We start from the raw sequence: 19,538 nt of genomic DNA on the forward strand, positions 1-19,538 counted from the left end.
TGCAGTCCATGGGGTTGCAAAGAGTTGGACATGACTGAGTGACTGAACTGAACTGAGTGCAGATCAGAAAGGCTTCCTGGAAGAAGTAGTACTCTAACTGATTCTTAAAGTTAACAAGGAAAAGAACACAGGATGGAAAGGAAGAAGAGGGTCAAGTTACCAGAAGTAGCAGCAGGAAAAATGTGCCTTTATATTTATCTTCCTCTTATCTATTATCTTCAACATCCTTTTTGATACCTTCTCTGGCAGAGGCCACCTAACCTGCCTCTTGAGAAACCTATATGTAGGTCAGGAAGCAACAGTTAGAACTGGACATGGAACAATAGACTGGTTCCAAATAGGAAAAGGAGTACGTCAAGGCTGTATATTGTCACCCTGCTTATTTAACTCATACACAGAGTACATCATGAGAAACGCTGGACAGGAAGAAACACAAGCTGGAATTAAGATTGCCAGGAGAAATATCAATAACCTCAGATATGCAGATGACACCACCCTTATGGCAGAAAGTGAAGAGGAACTAAAAAGCCTCTTGATGAAAGTGAAAGAGGAGAGTGAAAAAGTTGGCTTAAAGCTCAACATTCAGAAAATGAAGATCATGGCATCTGGGCCCATCACTTCATGGAAAATAGAAGGGGAAACAGTGGAAACAGTGTCAGACTTTATTTTTCTGGGCTCTAAAATCACTGAAGATGGTGACTGTAGCCATGAAATTAAAAGATGCTTACTCCTTGGAAGGAAAGTTATGACCAACCTAGATAGCATCTTAAAAAGCAGAGATATTTACTTTGTCAACAAAGGTCTGTCTAGTCAAGGTTATGGTTCTTCCAGTGGTCATGTATGGATGTGAGAGTTGGACTGTGAAGAAAGCTGAGTGCCAAAGAATTGATGCTTTTGAACTGTGGTTTTGAAGACTCTTGAGAGTCCCTTGGACTGCAAGGAGGTCCAACCAGTCCATCCTAAAGGAGATCAGTCCTTGGATTTCTTTGGAAGGACTGATGCTAAAGCTGAAACTCCAATACTTTGGCCACCTCATGCGAAGAGTTGACTCATTGGAAAAGACCTTGATGCTGGGAGGGATTGCGGGCAGGAGGAGCAGGGGATGACAGAGGATGAGATGGCTAGATGGCATCACCGACTCGATGGACATGAGTTTGAGTGAACTCCGGGAGCTGGTGATGGACAGGGAGCCTGGCGTGCTTCGATTCATGGGGTTGCAAAGAGTCGGACACGACTGAGCAACTGAACTGAACTGAACTGGCAGAGGCTGTGAGTTGCTCACCAAATATCCACTCTCCCCTTCTGTCTGGAATTAATAGAACAGCTAGGAACATTTACCACTCTGCCTTGTATTTAAGCATAGGACTTGAAAACATCCCACAAAAGAAAGGGAGTATGCCATTCTTTAGTCCTTCTTCCATCCTGATGTCTGAAAGGTGGGTGTGATGGCAAGGCTCTAGCAATCATCCTGGACCATAAGGAAAAGGGAACACGGGAACATCGGGAGAAGTTGAACTGAAAGGAGTTTGAGTCCCTGACAAATTGTGAAGTCAGATTATCCCAGCAATTTCTTTTATGTAAGAAACAATATTTGTTACTTCTCCCGTTACTACTTTGTAATTTTAAAAATGATATGCAGCCAATCCTAAGGCCATTCTAGCTCACAACTAATGATAAATCTTATTCTCTAAATTATAGCACATGCTTGTACCACTCACTAAACAAATACACATCTGTCTGAGGACAACCATTGGATGACAACTTCACTTTTTATGGATTGATATACATTTCCATTAAGTTACAAGCTCTTTGAGGGGAGAGCATTAAATTATACAGTTTTCCTTGTCCCCTCAGTTATTAGCAAGTTATCTGGTTTAGAGTGTATGTTTAATAAATGTTTACTGTGATGATGCCATGCTTGCCCTTTAGAAAAAATGTGAGGACTTTTAAATCTTTATTTAAACCTTTGCAGAAAGGGAAATAACAGTGCAAAGGAAAATATCTTCTCTAAGGCGGAAAAAAAAAACTCAACCCATAAAGTGATAGCTCTGAGATGACATGACTTAACATATAGTCAGGAAACCTCTGACTTGGTACTTTTGGAGATAAAAGTTGCTAGCACAGACCCCCTCTAAAAGACAAAAGCCAACCCATCCTTGGACAGAGCCTCCCAGCTTTCAGTTTGTCACTCTGGATGAAGTATGACCCCCGAAAATACAACTTCATGAAGGTGGAAAGTATTTGTGCTAAAAGGCAGATTATCTCACACATGCTTTACTTCCATGTCTTCGTCCCAAAGGCAGAATTCATGTACATTTGCATAGACATTTTCATCCTCTATTGAACCTCTAATTTTTCTTTAAAATCTTTAGTGCTCTATAGTATGGGGCTGTCTGCCTTTCCGTAAACCCCCAGTTTCCACAAACTGTCCTCAAAACTTATCTACACAGTTTTGAGCTACATGGCTGTCAAGAATCATGGGAAAAAAGGAAAGTGAAATCGAGGAAAAAAGGAAAGAAAAATTACATCTGTATGTCAACCATGTGCCAAAGACAAAAAGAAAGAAATAAAGAAAGGAAAAAAAGACAGGAAAAACAATTTACAGTATCAAAAGAAAAATAATCACTTTTTAATTGACTTTCTCTTTGTCAGTTCTAATGCTAAGCACTTGCTCCTTCCTTATTAACTTTGGTCTTTTGAGCAATTTTTTCCATTGTGAGCACTTTCTAAAAAATCATTTTCACACATTTCTCAGATACATCAATCCTTCCAGCATTCCTCTATGCTCACATTATGGTACCCAGCTCTAAATATAAAAGACATTTATTATGTCCATTAACCATGGACATATGTGCTCCAAAAGTTTCCTGACATGCAGTCATTTGTGGGTTTTTAATTATAAACAGAAAATATTCACTAGAAAAATAAAGAAGCAAGCCCATAAATATATCTTTATGCACTGAGTTTTGTTTGTATACCACAAAATGTTTAGGCAAATGACTCCCCCAGCTGCCAACTTCAGGATGTGAGCGTGCATACATTTACAAACACACAGAGACGCACATGCATTTTATAGGTACGATTAAATTCTTGCCTTGGTAGGACTCGAACATCTGTCATTGCAGGTACAGCTGTCCTGTAAATAAGGGAATGGAGCTTCCTCACACTCACCAGGTCTCATCCCACATGAAAACTTCAGTGGGAAAGAAGGCAATGCCCAATAAAACACTTGACAAACAAAGTCATATTTTTTGAATGCGTTTTATTTTAACAACCAAAAAATTCTAACAGCCTAACAATGCACATAAGTTAAAAATTAATTATCACTTAGTGATAACAAAGATAGTTGATTTACATGGAAAAAAGAACATTTACAATATGTTAATCCTTATTCACATTGTTGATACCGCAATAAAACACAATTTGTTTTTTCATTTCACAAAAAAAAAAGGGGTGGGGCAGGAAATTGTGCTTTGTCAAGAGGCACTACAAGAGAAAGTTTCTTCTTCCAAATAGATATTATATGACAGATACTGAATAAATAGACATATATGCATTGTAATTCGCAAAGATCTGGCAAGACCACAGGCTAAAATGCCCACAGATTCACTTAGAACCACTGCAAACTTGGCAGTGAAATTAAAAAATAAAAGGCAAGACTTAGCATTGAAAAATACCTAATAAATTTTTGGTTGAAGTGTAAAAGATACCAAATGCGGATGCCATCGAGAGATGAACCACCTTGTAAGAGCTTGGCAAAATCAGTTTCCATTACGTGTACAGAGTGACCTTCAGCAACAGTGTAAGAAGACAATTTGGAAAAGAGTAACTCGGAGATCAGGAAGCAGCAACCACGGACTTTCTGATTAAAGCTGCAGCATACTACAGAAATAGGAAGGATGGGCCCAGGCTTGACTGCAAACCACCATCCTTTTGCAAAGGTATATAACGCTCGTGTCAAGATCATTTTTTAAACATCATTATTTGAAAAAGTACAGGAAAATGTCCCTTTAAAAACTCCAGAGGTTACTGAGCAGCTAGAATTAGCTTGTATTGCAACATGTCTTCTCCCTGTATATCGTAAGTTCTGAGTTAATATCTACAAATAGAGGTTTTTTTTTTAACTCCGACCTTTTATACCTTTCAAATATATAAATAGTATTAACAGTTATATTACAATGTTTGTGTAGTAAACAGAAAATAACTTTCAAAGTGATATTGCATGAGGTCTTTGACAAGGTTGCATGAGAGCACAACTCTTAAAAAAAATCCAACTGTGTGGGACTGTTTGATGGCCACCTTGAATGGGTTAGGTTCGATTGGCCAGTCCTGAAGGTGAGGTCTCCTCTTGCAATGACTAGAAGTAGCAGTGGGAAGTAATGGTTTCTGATGGGAAGCTAAAGGCGGTGGGAGAACTATAGTAGATTGCAGCTTTAATGCTCATTCCCTTAAACAGCCAGTCGGCATTAGTTCTGCTTTACGTAAGGTAACTGCTATGTAGGTGACTGGGAAAATGTTTCAGTTTATGACAAGTAGGCGATTCCACTGAAATTGCTTTGCTTACTCTATTGCTTGGAGCTGCACAATGATTTAAAAACAGGTTTTCGTTAGGGCTGCTCCCATAGCAGGGAAGGGATGAGGTGCATGAGAGCAAGGACTAAAAATGTCTGGTTAAGTGGATGGAATGTATACGAAGAAGAAGACGCCCAAAGTGAAACAAAAATGAGAAACATCTCTTGGGAGCTGGAGGGACGGGGATTTATTTGAGAAGGAGCCCCTTTACCTGGGCAGCAACTTCTTTTCTAACTTAACATTACATTGAACTATTTTCTATTTAAAAAAAAAAAAGAAAAGTAAAAGAAAACAGCAACAATAAACAAGTTAAAATGAGCAGGCTTATTAATTTTAAGATCTGAAGCCACGAGCAGGTAAATAAATTTCACAATAAAATGTGGCTCATACTGTGAATTCCATTTGTCTGATGTCAAAATGTCATTTTATCGAGGCTGCACTAATAAACGAGTTTTCTCTGCACTGAATTTCAGCTTCACTCGTTTGGAATTCCACAGAAATGCACCTGTTCACTACAGTAACAACAAGTTGAGTAACGGAACACATCGAGTCATTTAAGTGTGCATTGTGTCTTTAAGATTAATGTGACTGGTATCATTTTAAGGTGCCCTGATTTTTTTTCCACTTTATTCTTCTTTCTTTCTTTTACTTTTTTTGGCAGTGTTGATTTATTTAGTTAAATACATACCTCAAAAATTACCCATCAAGCTGCCAGATAGGAAGCCATAGAATTAAAAAAAAAAAAAAAAATCAGGGACAAACACAGAAAATAAATAGGAATTCAAAAATAAGTCACCCCACCCTGAGAGCAGGCCGCAGTTTATCAAAAAGCCAAAGCGACTCACTGTGAAGTGGTTTGTTTTTTTTTTAATACATAAACAAGTCTCTTCTTTAAGAACTCATTTCACAGTCTATTCTTTCGGATTGTAAAGTTCTCTGTCCCATGCAATTTAATATATATATGTAAATATATAGATATATACATATACATATACACACACACTTGTAGCTTCCTTCATTTATTTCATAGGTCTTTTCATCTGGGAACTTGCCTGGTGTCTCTTCCATAAGTGCAAGGATAATGAAGGCAGAGTCTCCTGTGATTATAATGACTACGATCCAGTCCATTGTAAAGCATAACACTTTAGTGTCTTTGCCAAGGCGATGTCTGATTCGGAAATACTGAACTTATTCAGTCTACAGGTGTATCCTGTGCAACAAAGAAATGTCAAAAAAAAAAAAAAGGAAGGAGAACAAAAAGACCAAAAAAGACAAAAATAAAATAAGGCAAAAAAAAAAAGTTTTCAGAGAAACTAAAACAGAAAGTCCTTGGACCGGTGTATTGCTTTGCCTGATTGGAGTTCACATTATCTCTGGTCAATTTCAGCGGGTGCGGCCTTACTTTTCTCCGCATTCTCCTCCTCAGCCTCCACTTTGTACATCTCCTCCGAGCCTTCCTCACTGTCATTCTCTTCTGACTCCGTCAGCAGCTCCTCGTCCTTATACTCGGCCACATCTACTGCCGAGCCCAGGTGTTCCTTGAGCTTCCCATGATGTTTCACGTGGTACCGCTGGTTCTGGAAGAACTTGATGATGGTGTGTTTGGGGAGATCCAGCTGAGCAGAAAGAGTATGGATAGCTTCCTGATCAGGGTAGAGGCCCACATCATGAATGAAGCTTTGGAGGATACCAAGGGCTTCCAAAGAGATCTTTGTACGAGACCGAGGCTTTTTGGCACAACTGTCTTCGGTCGGAGGAGGTGGTGGGGGTGCTTCTTCTCTGGGAGGAGAGCTCTCCTTGGCTGGCTGAGACTGCTGTCTGTGAAGGACCTGATAATTAAAAAAAAATAATAATAATAACATTTGATTCACTATTTCACCTTTCAAAAGCCATCATTCTTCTGAAATACATGTTGTCTGCTTAGCATTTTAGTAATGCATAGTCATTGTAAGTTCAGGTCTTCTGAAAACTTAACTGAATTTCTGGAGATTAAGAATCTCATCTACAAAACAAGAGGTTAATAATAGTAATGTTTCCATTCTGAGGCACAAAGAAGTTAAGTCACATGTTGCCCAAGGTTATTCAAATTCAAAGGGTCTGGCTCCAGGGTCTTGCTGTTAACAAGTATGATGTGCCACCTCTCTGGAGCCCAAGGACAAAAAACTGGACCCAGAGGAAAAGTGGAGGCTCTGCAAATGAGATCACATGAATTCACGTCCCGATTCTTTCACATAGCTGGGTGTCTCTGTGCAAGACACTAAACATCTTTAAGCCTCAATTTCATCATATATGAAAAAAGGATAAGACACTAGCTTCCTAGGGATATTGTAAGGATTAAATGACATATTGCATGTAAAGAACAGTGCCTGCCTTAAACCAGAGATTGACAAACTTTTTCAGCAAAGGGCCAGGTAGGAAATATTTTAGCCTTAGCAGGGCCTCACCATCTCTGTTGCGATGTTTCAATTCTATCTTTATAATGTGAACATACACAAATGAGCATGGCTATGTTGCCATAAACTTTATTTATAAAAACAAGAGGTAGCTTGTATTTGGTTCATGGGCCAGAGTTTGTTCACCTCTGGCTTAGACCAAACATCCAATAAATGATGTCATTATTATATCAGCCTCATAAATTATTCTTGAAGTGTAACACAGGAATAGTATTTGAGTCAGAAAATTAATACTCCATTAGGAACAACTTAAATTTATTTTCTTTTAACCTTGATCTTAATCCTTAAACAATAATGGTTTTTTAATATATATATATATATATATAAACTTACAGCTTTTTATTAAATTATGAACTTTAGATGACTACTTTATACTCGTAAATGGACCTTCTCAATATCACTAATATCAAGGAGACAGCAACGCCTGGTGTCTTGAAGGGAGACCTTGCTTTCCTGCCCAGGAACTGCACCTGGTTAGCCTGGGTGAAAACCAAGAATCCTAGCCACTAGTCCACCACTGAGGCTAGAGAACAAACTAGTCACCCTTTGTTTTGCAGCTCACTTCCTTTTTTGTTGTTGTTGTTGTTATCCTTCATGTCAAGGCTTTCTAGTTGTAATTAATTTAAATTTCTCTTTCATTTCTACCTATTCCCCACTCAAAAATAACACAAAACTAGTATTTAAAAAAAAAATTTCTAGACCCAAGTTGGAGCCACTCCTGCCTGGTGCCACATCAGCAGACTGAACTTTCATGTGGCTGGCTGTAAATGCTCTGCTTGACCAGAATCACAGTATCCATTCGGCCCATCCCCGAATGCAACGTCAGCTCTGGGCTCTATACTTACTTCCTTGTTCTTTGATCTAAATAAAGTCAGACATGCAATCCCCACCAATCATGTCCTGTCTTCTGTGTTGCCACTTCCACTGCTCTAAAATGATGCCCCAAATCCCTCCAGAACGCTGCTCCACTGCTTGTGAGGAACTGTAGCCCCATCCATGGGCTGTCTCCCTTGAATAAAGGGTATCAAACTCATCACTACATTGCATTAGTTTTGTCATTTGACACTAGCTGTGGTCAGTCACTCAGTAGTGCCTGACTCTTTGTGACCCTTTGGACTATTGCCTGGCAGGCTCCTCTGTCCATGGGATTGTCCACGCAAGAATATTGGAGTGGGTTGCCATTTCCTCCTCCAAGGGATCTTCCCAACCCAGAGATCAAACCACCTCTCCTGTGTCTCCTGCGTTGCAGGCAGATTCTTTACGGCTGAGCCATCAGGGAAGCCACATTTGACACCAGTTGGGCAAACTTATTCTTGATCTTCGTAACTGCTTTTACAACATCCTCTCTGCATGAAATAGTTTCCCATTTTAATATTTACTTATGATCTTCTTCAATCTGACTAATCTTCACATCTTGCAACATAAGCAGCTGCTGCTGCTGCTGCTGCTAAGTCGCTTTAGTCATGTCTGACTCTGTGCGCAGTGCTATGTAATTAAAAAGCTATCATGAAGGTCCCCATGACAAGTATTCTATCAATGTCAAAGGCAAACACTGTATTTCCTCCACTCAGATCAGTGTCTAACTTCCTGGATCACCCCCCGCCCCAAGACCTTTAAGAATAGTGAGTTCACTTTTTCAAAAACACATGTTTCTCTTTTACCATTCTCTCCTATTTTACATGGCCTTTTCCATGTTAGAGTAACAAATTAAACATTTTCCAGAGTTCAAGTGAACTCAGTCCAATCAATGCATAAGCAACATGTCTAGTTACACTAGAGTATCACTGCTACCACCACCGCCACCCTCCCCACACATTACCCTAATGACCCATTTTTTAGGCTACAAAATACCAGCATCAGAGCAAGCATTTAAGAAAAAAATCTCTGCCATCTCTCCTAGTCTCAGGGACTATTTGATGAAAAACTAATTTTTCAATGATGTGAAAACATCAGTCTTTTCTATAGAATTTAATAGCTATTAGGGCAGATGAAATTGTTACTTGGGTAAAAAAAAAAGAGGATGAAATTTTTAATCATTCATAAACAAATAACAATAAAAGGATAATCAAATGCACATAAGAACACCCATCATAATAGTTGATGGCCGGTGGCAGAAAGAAATCTAAAACAGAGGACCATAAAACGGTGGCACTAAAGGCCCATATAATGTTGACCAATTAAAATGAATGTTCTTGGCATTTTCTTTACCACTTTCAACTAAAAGTAAACTCATGTGGTCTGCTGTGGTGAGCTGGCATCAGCAAAAAAGTGAGAGCTCCATTACTTCAATGTCCTAATTATAGCCACAGGGAGAGGAAAGCTGCGTGGTGGGCCTGCGTGTTCAGGGCAGCTTTGACAGCAGGAAGATATTTGCTCCAAGGTTGTAATCTGGGTAGCCTGAGCACTGTAATAAATAAACCTCCATGTCAACAGGTGAGGGTTTTTTGTTTGGTTGGGGTTTTTTTTTTTTTTTTTTGGATATGAAAGAATAAGAGAGAGACTGAAATTACGCAGGGAATATGTACTCATAGAACATGTACACTCAAGCACAGGACCTCCTTTTAGAGCAATTGCGTTAATTGGAAAACAAAAGAGAATTAAAATGCCCCATTTTCTAAATTATGCTTGCCTTCTGTAGTAAAAGTCAGCATAACGGTTCCATTTAATTAAATAATTAGATTGGTTCTTTAGGGGTTTTCCATTGTGCATTGGTTAGATTTAAAGAGATTTTCCAAAACTATTCTTTGAAGTTACTCTAATCTTTCTGCATGATAGGGTTTGTTCTTCTCCTGAGGTCCCACCAATTGGCCTATTTTCCCTCCCCTTCTAACTTTGAACCTAGCAGTAGTAACGCACGAATAGAGAGAAGCCACAGATGGAATGGGAAAACAATGATCATAGTAGCTACCACTAACTGAACGCTTACTCTGTGCCAGGCATTTCTAAGAACTTTACATGGATTAACTCATTTAGTCCTCACAGTTCCTTGTGAAGGTGCTACTTGAATCAATAACAACCTGGAAACATGGAGCATTTCAAGAGCACCCTCAAAGTTGGAAACTTTAAACATAGGGAGCAGTCAGTCTAAGAAAGTAGGTTTCCAAGGAACAATGACAATGTCACTGCCCTCATAGGAGAGGAAGATCTTTTTCAGAGAAATAATAGCAATAGAAATGATCTACAAAGTGAGAGATCCTGGGTTAGTTCAATACTCTATATTGAGTTGGAAGGCATAACAGTATTTGCATGAAGGTTAAATGATATTTCTAGCATCTTTGACCAGACAGGAAAGAGTACAATGTGCATAGTATCTGAGACAAAAAGAGTCCCCAAGTCTCAACTATCTTTAGTCTCCTGAAATGTTCTGATTACTCCAGGCAGAGAGTTGCTTATTGTCTGTAGATAATTTTTAGCAAAAGCACTGCCTACATTTCCTCACCAGCCACTTGTAGTAGCTCATTACTATGACAATCAGGGAGTTCCTACGGTCGTGCAGCACTTCTTCCAATGGTGTGAATACTCTGCACAAAAGTAGAGGAGAGCCAAAAGACGGAGATGGCAGGCCAAACTCTCTTCCCAAATCCTCCCTCTAAACCGTAGGATCAAGTCACCTCTTCATAGGACTGATTTCTGAACTCCCACTTGACTAAATTTTGGTTTGTCTGTCTGAACTTTTCAGAGATATTTGAAATTCCTTGTGTGTTAACTAGAATGACTCAAGTTTGGTTCCTGTCCCCAGCCAGCACCCTGAGTAACTCTAGCCTGAGGCTGTGTCACTGATTCCTGCTGGATGGACTACACACCATCCTGTTCCTCAGATCATCTGACAATGCAGGTATATATTTCTGGCTGATTGACTTTTTGAAACCACAAAATTTACAATTATTTCAACCAAGACAGAGAATGCCCTGCCAACTAAACAGAGATATGCTCTTTCCTAACAAGTTCTTTCCAAACCCAGATGATTGTTTTCTGATATATTTTTTAAAAGGTAAGTATGATAGAGCAGCTACCCAGATAGTTACATAAATCTGCCCAAGTCTGCACATTTTCCAGCCTCATCCTTTTTCCCCTTTTTAAAAATGGGCTCAGAAGCTGACCTTTGTACTCCTAAAGTCCATCATCTCTCTTCACATGATTTTCCCAAATAACAGAATATATCATTCTGTAAAGATAGCTATCCATCCCTTTCCTCATGACCTTTGCAAACTGAAGCCTGACAATTCATCCCAGTTCATTTTGGTTTGGATTTTTCTCCATCACAATTGAGCTTAATCTGGTCAGCAATTCATTTCTGATAATTTCTACAAAAAGAGTTTTAAAAGGTTTATTTGAAAGTCTTCTTCTATTTCTTTTTTTGTATCTTCTATTGTTATTTTTTAAATATAATGATGAGGGTTCATAGCAGTGAAATATCTAGGCAGCTTCAATAATAATAATAATATTAATAATAGATGGTGGCATTAATGTAAAGTTATTATGAACCTAAACATTGGCCTAAATCTATAAATGCATTTTATTTTCACAATAATCCTAGACTAGGTATTTTTACTCCATTCATGATGAGAAAACTGGGATTCAGAGAGTATAGGTAATTTATGAGAGGTCTCATAGATTCTAATTAGCAGGACTGGGAATCTAAAACATATCTGATTTTAAATCCCATGTCTGTAAACATGCTGTTCTCCCGTCTTCTATGAGCAAGATCGCATGGGAAAACCGAGCAAAGGCTCCAGAGTAGAAGAGAGAGACTGTAAATAAGATATCAGGCAGTAATAAACACTATCAGCAAAAATAGAGCACAGCATATGGAGAAGAACTGGGGGGAGATGACGTTATTTTAGATTCAGTGATTCAAGGAAGGCTCCCTAAGGAGGTGGCATTTGAGCAGAAGCCTGCAGGAAGTGAGGACCTAGCCATGAAGATGGGCATCCCAGACAGAGGAAAATAGCAAATGAACACGCTAGGAGGAAGAAGTACACTCAGTGCATTTGAAGAACATCGAGGGAGGCAGCAAGTTAAATCTGTGCCACCCAGTACAGCAGCTTACTAGCCACACACAGCTACTGACATCTAAATTCATTAAAACTGAAAGAAGAAAAAACACTTAGCTCTCTCAGGCACACGAGCCTTATTTCCAGTGCTGGATATCCACACTGTACAACACCACACTGGACAGCACAGATATTGCACATTTCCAACAGCAGCATTGTCATTGCCATCATAGGGCATGGCATCAGACAGCCCTCCACTAGACAGAAATGACAAGTGAGGGGTGGTCAGGGCCAGAGCCGGAGCAGCGGGGCCTTGGCATTCTACTATCAGGGTGAGGGAAACCCTTACTGTGATCTATAATCATATCATCTGATCTACCCCAAAACACAGTAGGACTTGAAACTACCACTATCACTAGAGAGAAGAGAAATATTCCTGCATATATATATATATAGTACGGAAAAGCTCACATATATAACTGGACTTTCAATACAGTATCACAAATAGCAATACTATCATCAAAACAATCAGAAGGATGCATTGGCACTGCTATCCTCAAAAGAATGGTTAATTTACATTTAACTGATGACTGCCTTCTCATCAGAAGTGTTTATCATGTCTAAAAGAAATTATGTTTAAAACCATAGACCTTGGGTTAAAAAAGTAAAAAAAGGAATTCATTTTTTTGGAGTGTCTATAATAACTGGACCTAGCAGTCTACAAAGCTTTCTAATAAGGAGTCCTATCTCTAACAGTCAAGTGTTGATGAATAAGTTATGAGTAGAATATAATCAAATAGAAATGTAAAAGTTTAATAAGTGTGTTCTTATTTATTCACTGAAATCTCTTTGGGCTGAAATACGACATACATATATATAAATGAACAGGAACACAGCAATGAAGAAAGAAAGGCTGCGGATATATTCAAAAGAGATATCAACTTCAAAATAAAGCCCAACACCTCCTTGCCCAGTAACAAAGCGCAATAAGGATATATGTTGTTTTTCTGCCTTAGAGATGGAAAATTTTAAAAACACAAGGACAAAATGGTACCATGACAAAGACTGACTAAGAAAGATAAAGCAGCTCTTCTTAAACTGCTCAGTGTTCAAATAGATTTTGAAGGCCTCAATGAAAACCAGCTGGGAGCCATGTGTAAAATATAATGGCTTTTGCCTGCAGGGAAGGAAGTGAGATCCTGAATGATTAAGTTTAGGAAAGTATATAATTCACTGTATCATTATGGGGTGAACTGGATTACTTATAATATGCCAAGACTTTGTGGTCTTTTTTATATAGAGAAAATGAGAAATTATTAAGGAGGTGACTATAGAGGGTGGTTGATCTAGTGGGGTAATAGGTAATGGGTTAAAATGGGCTCCCAGATGGCCGCATCCCTCTCTCTCTGACAAGCCTCACCCGCAGGAGTGAGAGTGTCGCCAGAGCTTCATGTTGTCCATGGTGGTGAACATCAATAGGAGATGACTTCTAACTGCATTTGAGTCAATAACAGAATTCTTTTTACTTGTTTAATTTTACCTCATTTAAAATAACAGAATGTTGACAAAAATAACAGAAGGTAAAATAGTTTATCCAAAGAAGGAAAGCATTCTTCTACTAAAAATTCTGAGAAAGTATACTTAACAGGCAATAAGAAAAACTGGTTAGAACAACTGGAAAGCCCTCATGCATAACTCAATTAGAATTTGTTAAATGAATGAGTCAGTGCTGCTATTTTTAAAGTATACTATATATAAAAAATATAACTGAGATATTTGTCTTAAATTTCAAATTTTCCCTTTTTTTTCCAAAATCAGCATCTAAGACTTTTAATTTTGGCTCAAAACTCAATGGGGGAGAATTTAGCATTAGTAATTAATAATTAATGTAACTATCATACGTCTCTATCATCTGTTGGACTGTGAGCTACACATTGGCACACCTAAGTGCTCAGTGCATCTTTCTTCTGCTGTACTAGATTAATCCATATTCTCTCTTCCTTTAATTGCAGGCCAGTTACTATTTTTGTTCTGTGCAACTTACTTTTTCTTGCTATTATTCATCTTTAGCAAAACTATGCTTTAAAGTAAAGAAACCATTACTCATTACAGGAACTTATACCTAACAATTTGTTTGTCTTTACCATTTTGTGTGTGTGTGTGTGTTAAAATCAGCTCCAGGGCACTGCATAATCCTTAAGGTTGCTTTTATATAAAAGTTGTTAGCAGGAGTTGTGAGGTTACCAAGTTCTGGTTTTGCATCCAGTCTTCATCCTAAAAAGCACATCTGCTTACTAGCTGTGCAACTCTGAACAAGTTACTTTCTCAGAACCACAGTGTTTATTAATCTATAAAATCTTCCTTGCAGTTTTATAAGGATTAAGAGAGATAACACACTTCTGTGACATACCTAAGTAAAATGGTTCTCATGAGAAAGAAGTGAAATGAAAGTCACTCAGTAATGTCCAACTCTTTGCAACCCCATGGACTGTAGTCTGCCAGGCTCCTCTGTTCATGGAATTCTCCAGACAAAAATACTGGGGTACATAGCCATTCCCTTCTCCAGGGGATCTTCCCAACCCATGGATAGAACCTGGGTGTCTTGCATTGCAGGCAGATTCTTTACTGTCTGAGCAAAGAGCATTTGTGCAACTGTGTGAGTTGAGAGCTGAACTAGCACCTTTGTAATGAAATAAATATCATTTTTATTTGAAATAACAACCAACAGGCATACTATAGTTTTCAGACTTAGGTTTGTGGCAGACATTCTCTTAAAAATGAAGTAAGCCTGTTGATTAAAAAAAAAAAAATCTGTACAATTTGTTGCCAATGATTAAATTTTACCTTCCCAGCAAAAATAAAAAAGTTGGAAAACTTGTAGTTTCCACTAAAAACTTAGTTCCCCTATACTTAAATACCTCCCTGGTGATACTGGTGATTATTCAAGAATTTTTTAAAAATATGTCATACAATGAAATGTGTCAATATTTAGAAGATCTGCATAACTCACTGCATCAATATTTTATAAATATTGATATTATAAAATTATGAATAGGTAAAATACTTATTCAAAGTAAAAGGCAGACAAATGAATTATAATGTAAAAAAAAAGAAAGTTCACTGATATCATTTTAGATTCCACTCTGCAACTAACCTTTAAGAAATGACCACTTGTAGAGTTTTGTATCAAAAAAGAAAATCATAATTTCCTGGAAAGGCTATTAAAATATGCCTTCCTTTTCTAATTACATGTCTGTGTGAGGCTTGCTTTTCTTCAATTACTTCAACCAAACTATAAGCTACACGTTGTATCAGAATGAATACAGAAGTAATTATGATAATCCAGAGGCCTTCCATTAAGTCAGACGTTAAAAATATTTGCAAAAATATATTTAAAACAATGTGACTCTTCTTATATTTTTGGGGGGAGGATACAGTGATCTTCATTAAAATATATCATTTATACACATATTATTTATAGTTATTTTCAAAAAAATAAACATTTAAGTTTTCTCAGAACTAATTTCTAATATGATAAGTATTGATATGCACATTATTGGAGTCCTTAATAGGAATAGTGAAAGGAGATCCCAATACTTAAAAGTTTGAAAACTCTATACCACATAAATCATACTGAATATATAGCTGTGTCTTAGCCCTAATGAAAACTAAACCATTTACTAGAAAACTCAAAATGGATCTTAGAGTTAAAAACATCCTGACCTGAATTCAGTCACCTAGGAAGGTATTAGAGAACAAGTGTAGGAGAAAGTACACAGCATTATGCTTTGCCTCCTGACTTTATCATTCAGAGACATTTTCACAGGCAAAACAGATCTGCCTAGATGTACAACTCAGCACTATTTCTAACTTCAAATGGTGTTACTTGAGTTGTTTCTTATGGTTGTAATTTCACATTCTAACATTATAAGACTTATTAAAAACTATGGTTTAGTTTTGTTGCCTTTTTTTTTTTTTTTTGGATTATACAGTATCCTAAGGTCAAAACTCAGGAAATCTGTTATTAAAAAAAAAAAAAAAAACAGTATCCATGAAGTGATGACAAATTGCAGACTACAGGTGTTAGATTACATTTTGACTCCAGGCAGGTTTAATTTAAGTTGGTCTCCTTTTACAATTGCTCTTAGCACATACAGCTATTGAAGGGGATTTGGGGAGGGGAGGAAGGGGGAAGAGAGAGAATAAGAACTAAAAAAAAAAAAAAAAAGAGTAGTGCTCAATAAAAGAAGACCATGTCAAGAGAAATCAATACAAACAAGCAAAATGGTAGGAAGTCTGACATGGAAATATGTGTTCAATTTCATCCAGCCTTAGTCTGAGTTTCCTTTAATATTGTAACCAAGATAGGACTGGAACATCATGTATGTTTTTAATGCAGTTTAATAATTGTTTATCAAAATAAACACTTTGGTCAAAGATAAAAGCATAAAAACACTATGACACAATAATCTGTTAAAACAAACTTGGGGGTTTAGAGGAAGCATAGTTCTTAAAACAGCCTTTGGCTTATATCATTTCCTCTTTAGTAACAAATTGAGAACAACTATACCAACAACTGTGGTATGGTTTGGGTTAAAAAAAAATGTGTTGTAGTTCTTAATCTGACTATACTGAGTGGCCACAGTCTGCAGACTCTAGAGGTAGCTGGGCGAGCTGCTTTTCTAATACAAGGAGATGAGCTGATAGCAAATTAAGCAGGGTCAAGATGAGGAGCTGTATTCCCATCAAATAGACTCCATGACACATAAAAAGCAAATCTCTCTCCTATTAGAATGCAAAAGAGATAAAACATAGGCATATACTGAACCTATAAGCAATGAAAACTTTTCCTTCATCAGCGTCACATGATACATAGGTTTATTTGATAATTTAGAACCTAATATGACCAAAATCATTCCACAAACTGTTCATGGGATAATTCAGGAAGAGTAGATTCTTCAGGACGGTCCAGGCTACAACCCTGTGTCTTTCTTCCTAGGAGAAATCATCCCTCAGCCCATCCACCCAAGCCCCATTTGCCTGACACCCATGAGTGTTCATTTCCCCCTGTTCCCTATACTTCTACCACCGTTCACAATGTCATCTCAAAACACAAAACTCTGCCTAAAAATTAACAGGGAAAGCCTATCTTTTGAAGATCAGATTCACGTTACAGGTAATGTTAAAGAGTCTTTGAAAGTGAAAATCGCCCAGTTGTGTCCAACTGTTTGTGACCCCATGGACTTATACAGTCCATGAAATTCTCCAGGCCAGAATACTGATTGGGTAGCCTTTCCCTTCTCCAGGGGATCTTTCCAACCCAGGGATTGAACCCAGGTCTCCTGCGTTGCAGATGGATTCTTGACCAGCTGAGCCACCAGGGAAGCCTTTTGAGTGAAAATGAGTAAAGAGTAACATGACATGACCAGAGCTGACAGTGACCTATGGTATTCTGATTTCTAAATGCCTGCATGGTGTGTTCATTGGTATAGCTGAGTGACTTTTGCACCAGCATGGATGAAAGAAGAGCTCTTAAGTTAAGTTAAAGATAATGAAGAGTGTAAAATGCTAGGATGAATTGAGTACCTGGAATTCATAATGTCATTAAAAGAACCAAACTAGAAATTCATGACACATCATCAATGGCAAAAGGGCTAGAGAGAAAGATGTGCAAAGGTTCAGGATAAGAATGATCCATTAGAATTATTAAACAGTTAATCCAGTTAGCTAAATAATTCTCAAGTGAAGTAAAATGCAAATCAAATGAAAACAACCTTTCGAAAAGCCAGTGATGCCTGACCCAGTGAGCGCTGGACTTTGAGTTTTTAAAACAGATTCAAGCTTATAAGAATAGAATGCATTATTGAGCTCAGCTTTATTGCATTTCTCAGATATTACTTTTTTTTTTTAAAACAGACTGAAAGTTTGTGGCAACCCCACATTTTCAGATGATGGGTAGGAATTTTTTAGCTATATTTTAAAATTAAGGTATGTACATTTTTTTAGACAAAATCCAGTGCATGCTTAATAGACTACAGTATGGTGTGAACATCATTTTCATATGCACTGGGGAACCAAACAAATTTGTGGGACTCACTTTGTTGTGACATTTGCTTTATCATGGTGGTCTGGAACTGAACTGGCAATACCTCTGAGTTATGCTTGTACAGAAACTGTTTCAGGTGAAGAAATTTCATCTAACAAGCTTAATCAGAGCAGAGTTTCAATTACTTTTAAGTGAAAACATGTTAAGTTGAAGAAGGTAGAAAATAGATATATTTTACAAGAGCAGACATCATGTAGCCAGCCAAGAGCTCTGTCAATGAAGACCTAAAATAATGATTCCTGAGGAAAAGTATTAGGGTCAAAATTCAAACCACTTTCAAATATCTTACTATTTAGAAATCTGGTGACAAAAATAACTGGAAAACACCTATTGGTAAAGAATGACTTAGAAACAAAGATGACATGGAGGAAAAGGATGTGTACACTTTAAGTTAAAGGATCTCAATAAATTATATAGGCTTCTTGAACTAAAGTATCATCCTTCCTGATTTACACAGATTGTATGATGTGACTTGGGGATCATATGATAAATTTAATTATTCAAATCCTACAGTTAGTATATATTTGAAGTGGTTCACTATGCTTTGGGCTTGTTTCTTAAAAACGATAACAAACTATTCTCACAATAACAATGGATTCTGTTGTATTTATTCATCAGATGAGAAAATGCATACACAAAATTGAACTCTGATCTACATATTACAAATCCCTGTCTAGCACATAACAAACATGGTCTTGCTGCTGTTAGCTGGAAAATACAAAAATTATTTTGTTTAAAAGCTTTGAACAAAAATTCATCTTAGCATGAATAAACATCTTCTAATTAAAATATAAAAATAACACCAGAAGTGACAGAGGGAACTATTCGGTGTTTCCAGTTTATGATTAAAAGTGAAGACAAACAAGGAACAATTATATCACGGAGAAGTTCCTCTCCCAAATGTTAATTTTTAGTAGGTAACGAACAAATTTTTACTTTTTCTATCTTTGGTTATCATTTAAAAAAAACAATATACCCAATTCTGTCAAAATCTGCAGCAGAAGAAGATTTTTATCCTGACAGAACTCAGCCAACACTCAGCTTACGATGAAAATTCCCCGTAATTGTAATAGCATGAATGACACAGCAGTTACGTTGCATTCCAGCTTCTCAAAGAAGAGAGCTTAAATTATTTAAGGAAAAAGGGTGTTTAGATTAGACTCTTTACTTCAGGGCAAAAATAAAAAAGAAGGTAATCCAGGTATTTGAGGTCTCACATGGGGCTGTTTAGAATCCTATGATAGGCCGCATTTTCTGTATGATTTTTACATGTGGGGCACTCAGAAGTCAGAACAATCTGACAGTTATGGTTAGTGAAAATATTAGATGTTCACCAATAAAACACTACCTCAGCATATTTTTGCTTTCTGGATGTAACCACTTAATAACAGGACTTGAGAAAACGGCACTGTG

General features: G+C 37.4%; 1 protein-coding gene across 2 annotated transcripts in view; it reads right to left on the reverse strand.

The window, feature by feature from the left end:
- Positions 1 to 3,257: 3,257 nt before the first annotated feature.
- The window catches only part of SATB2 (SATB homeobox 2), a 201,401-nt gene continuing 185,120 nt past the window's right edge, over positions 3,258 to 19,538 (reverse strand). For both annotated transcript variants that reach the window (XM_019974518.2, XM_070769811.1), the window contains one exon: positions 3,258 to 6,401. In XM_019974518.2, the coding sequence (XP_019830077.2) occupies positions 5,940 to 6,401 (462 nt within the window). In that variant the 3' untranslated portion in view covers positions 3,258 to 5,939. The remainder of the gene's footprint in view (positions 6,402 to 19,538) is intronic.

This window comes from Bos indicus, chromosome 2 (genome assembly GCF_029378745.1).
Source record: "Bos indicus isolate NIAB-ARS_2022 breed Sahiwal x Tharparkar chromosome 2, NIAB-ARS_B.indTharparkar_mat_pri_1.0, whole genome shotgun sequence".
Classification (NCBI taxonomy): domain Eukaryota; kingdom Metazoa; phylum Chordata; class Mammalia; order Artiodactyla; family Bovidae; genus Bos; species Bos indicus.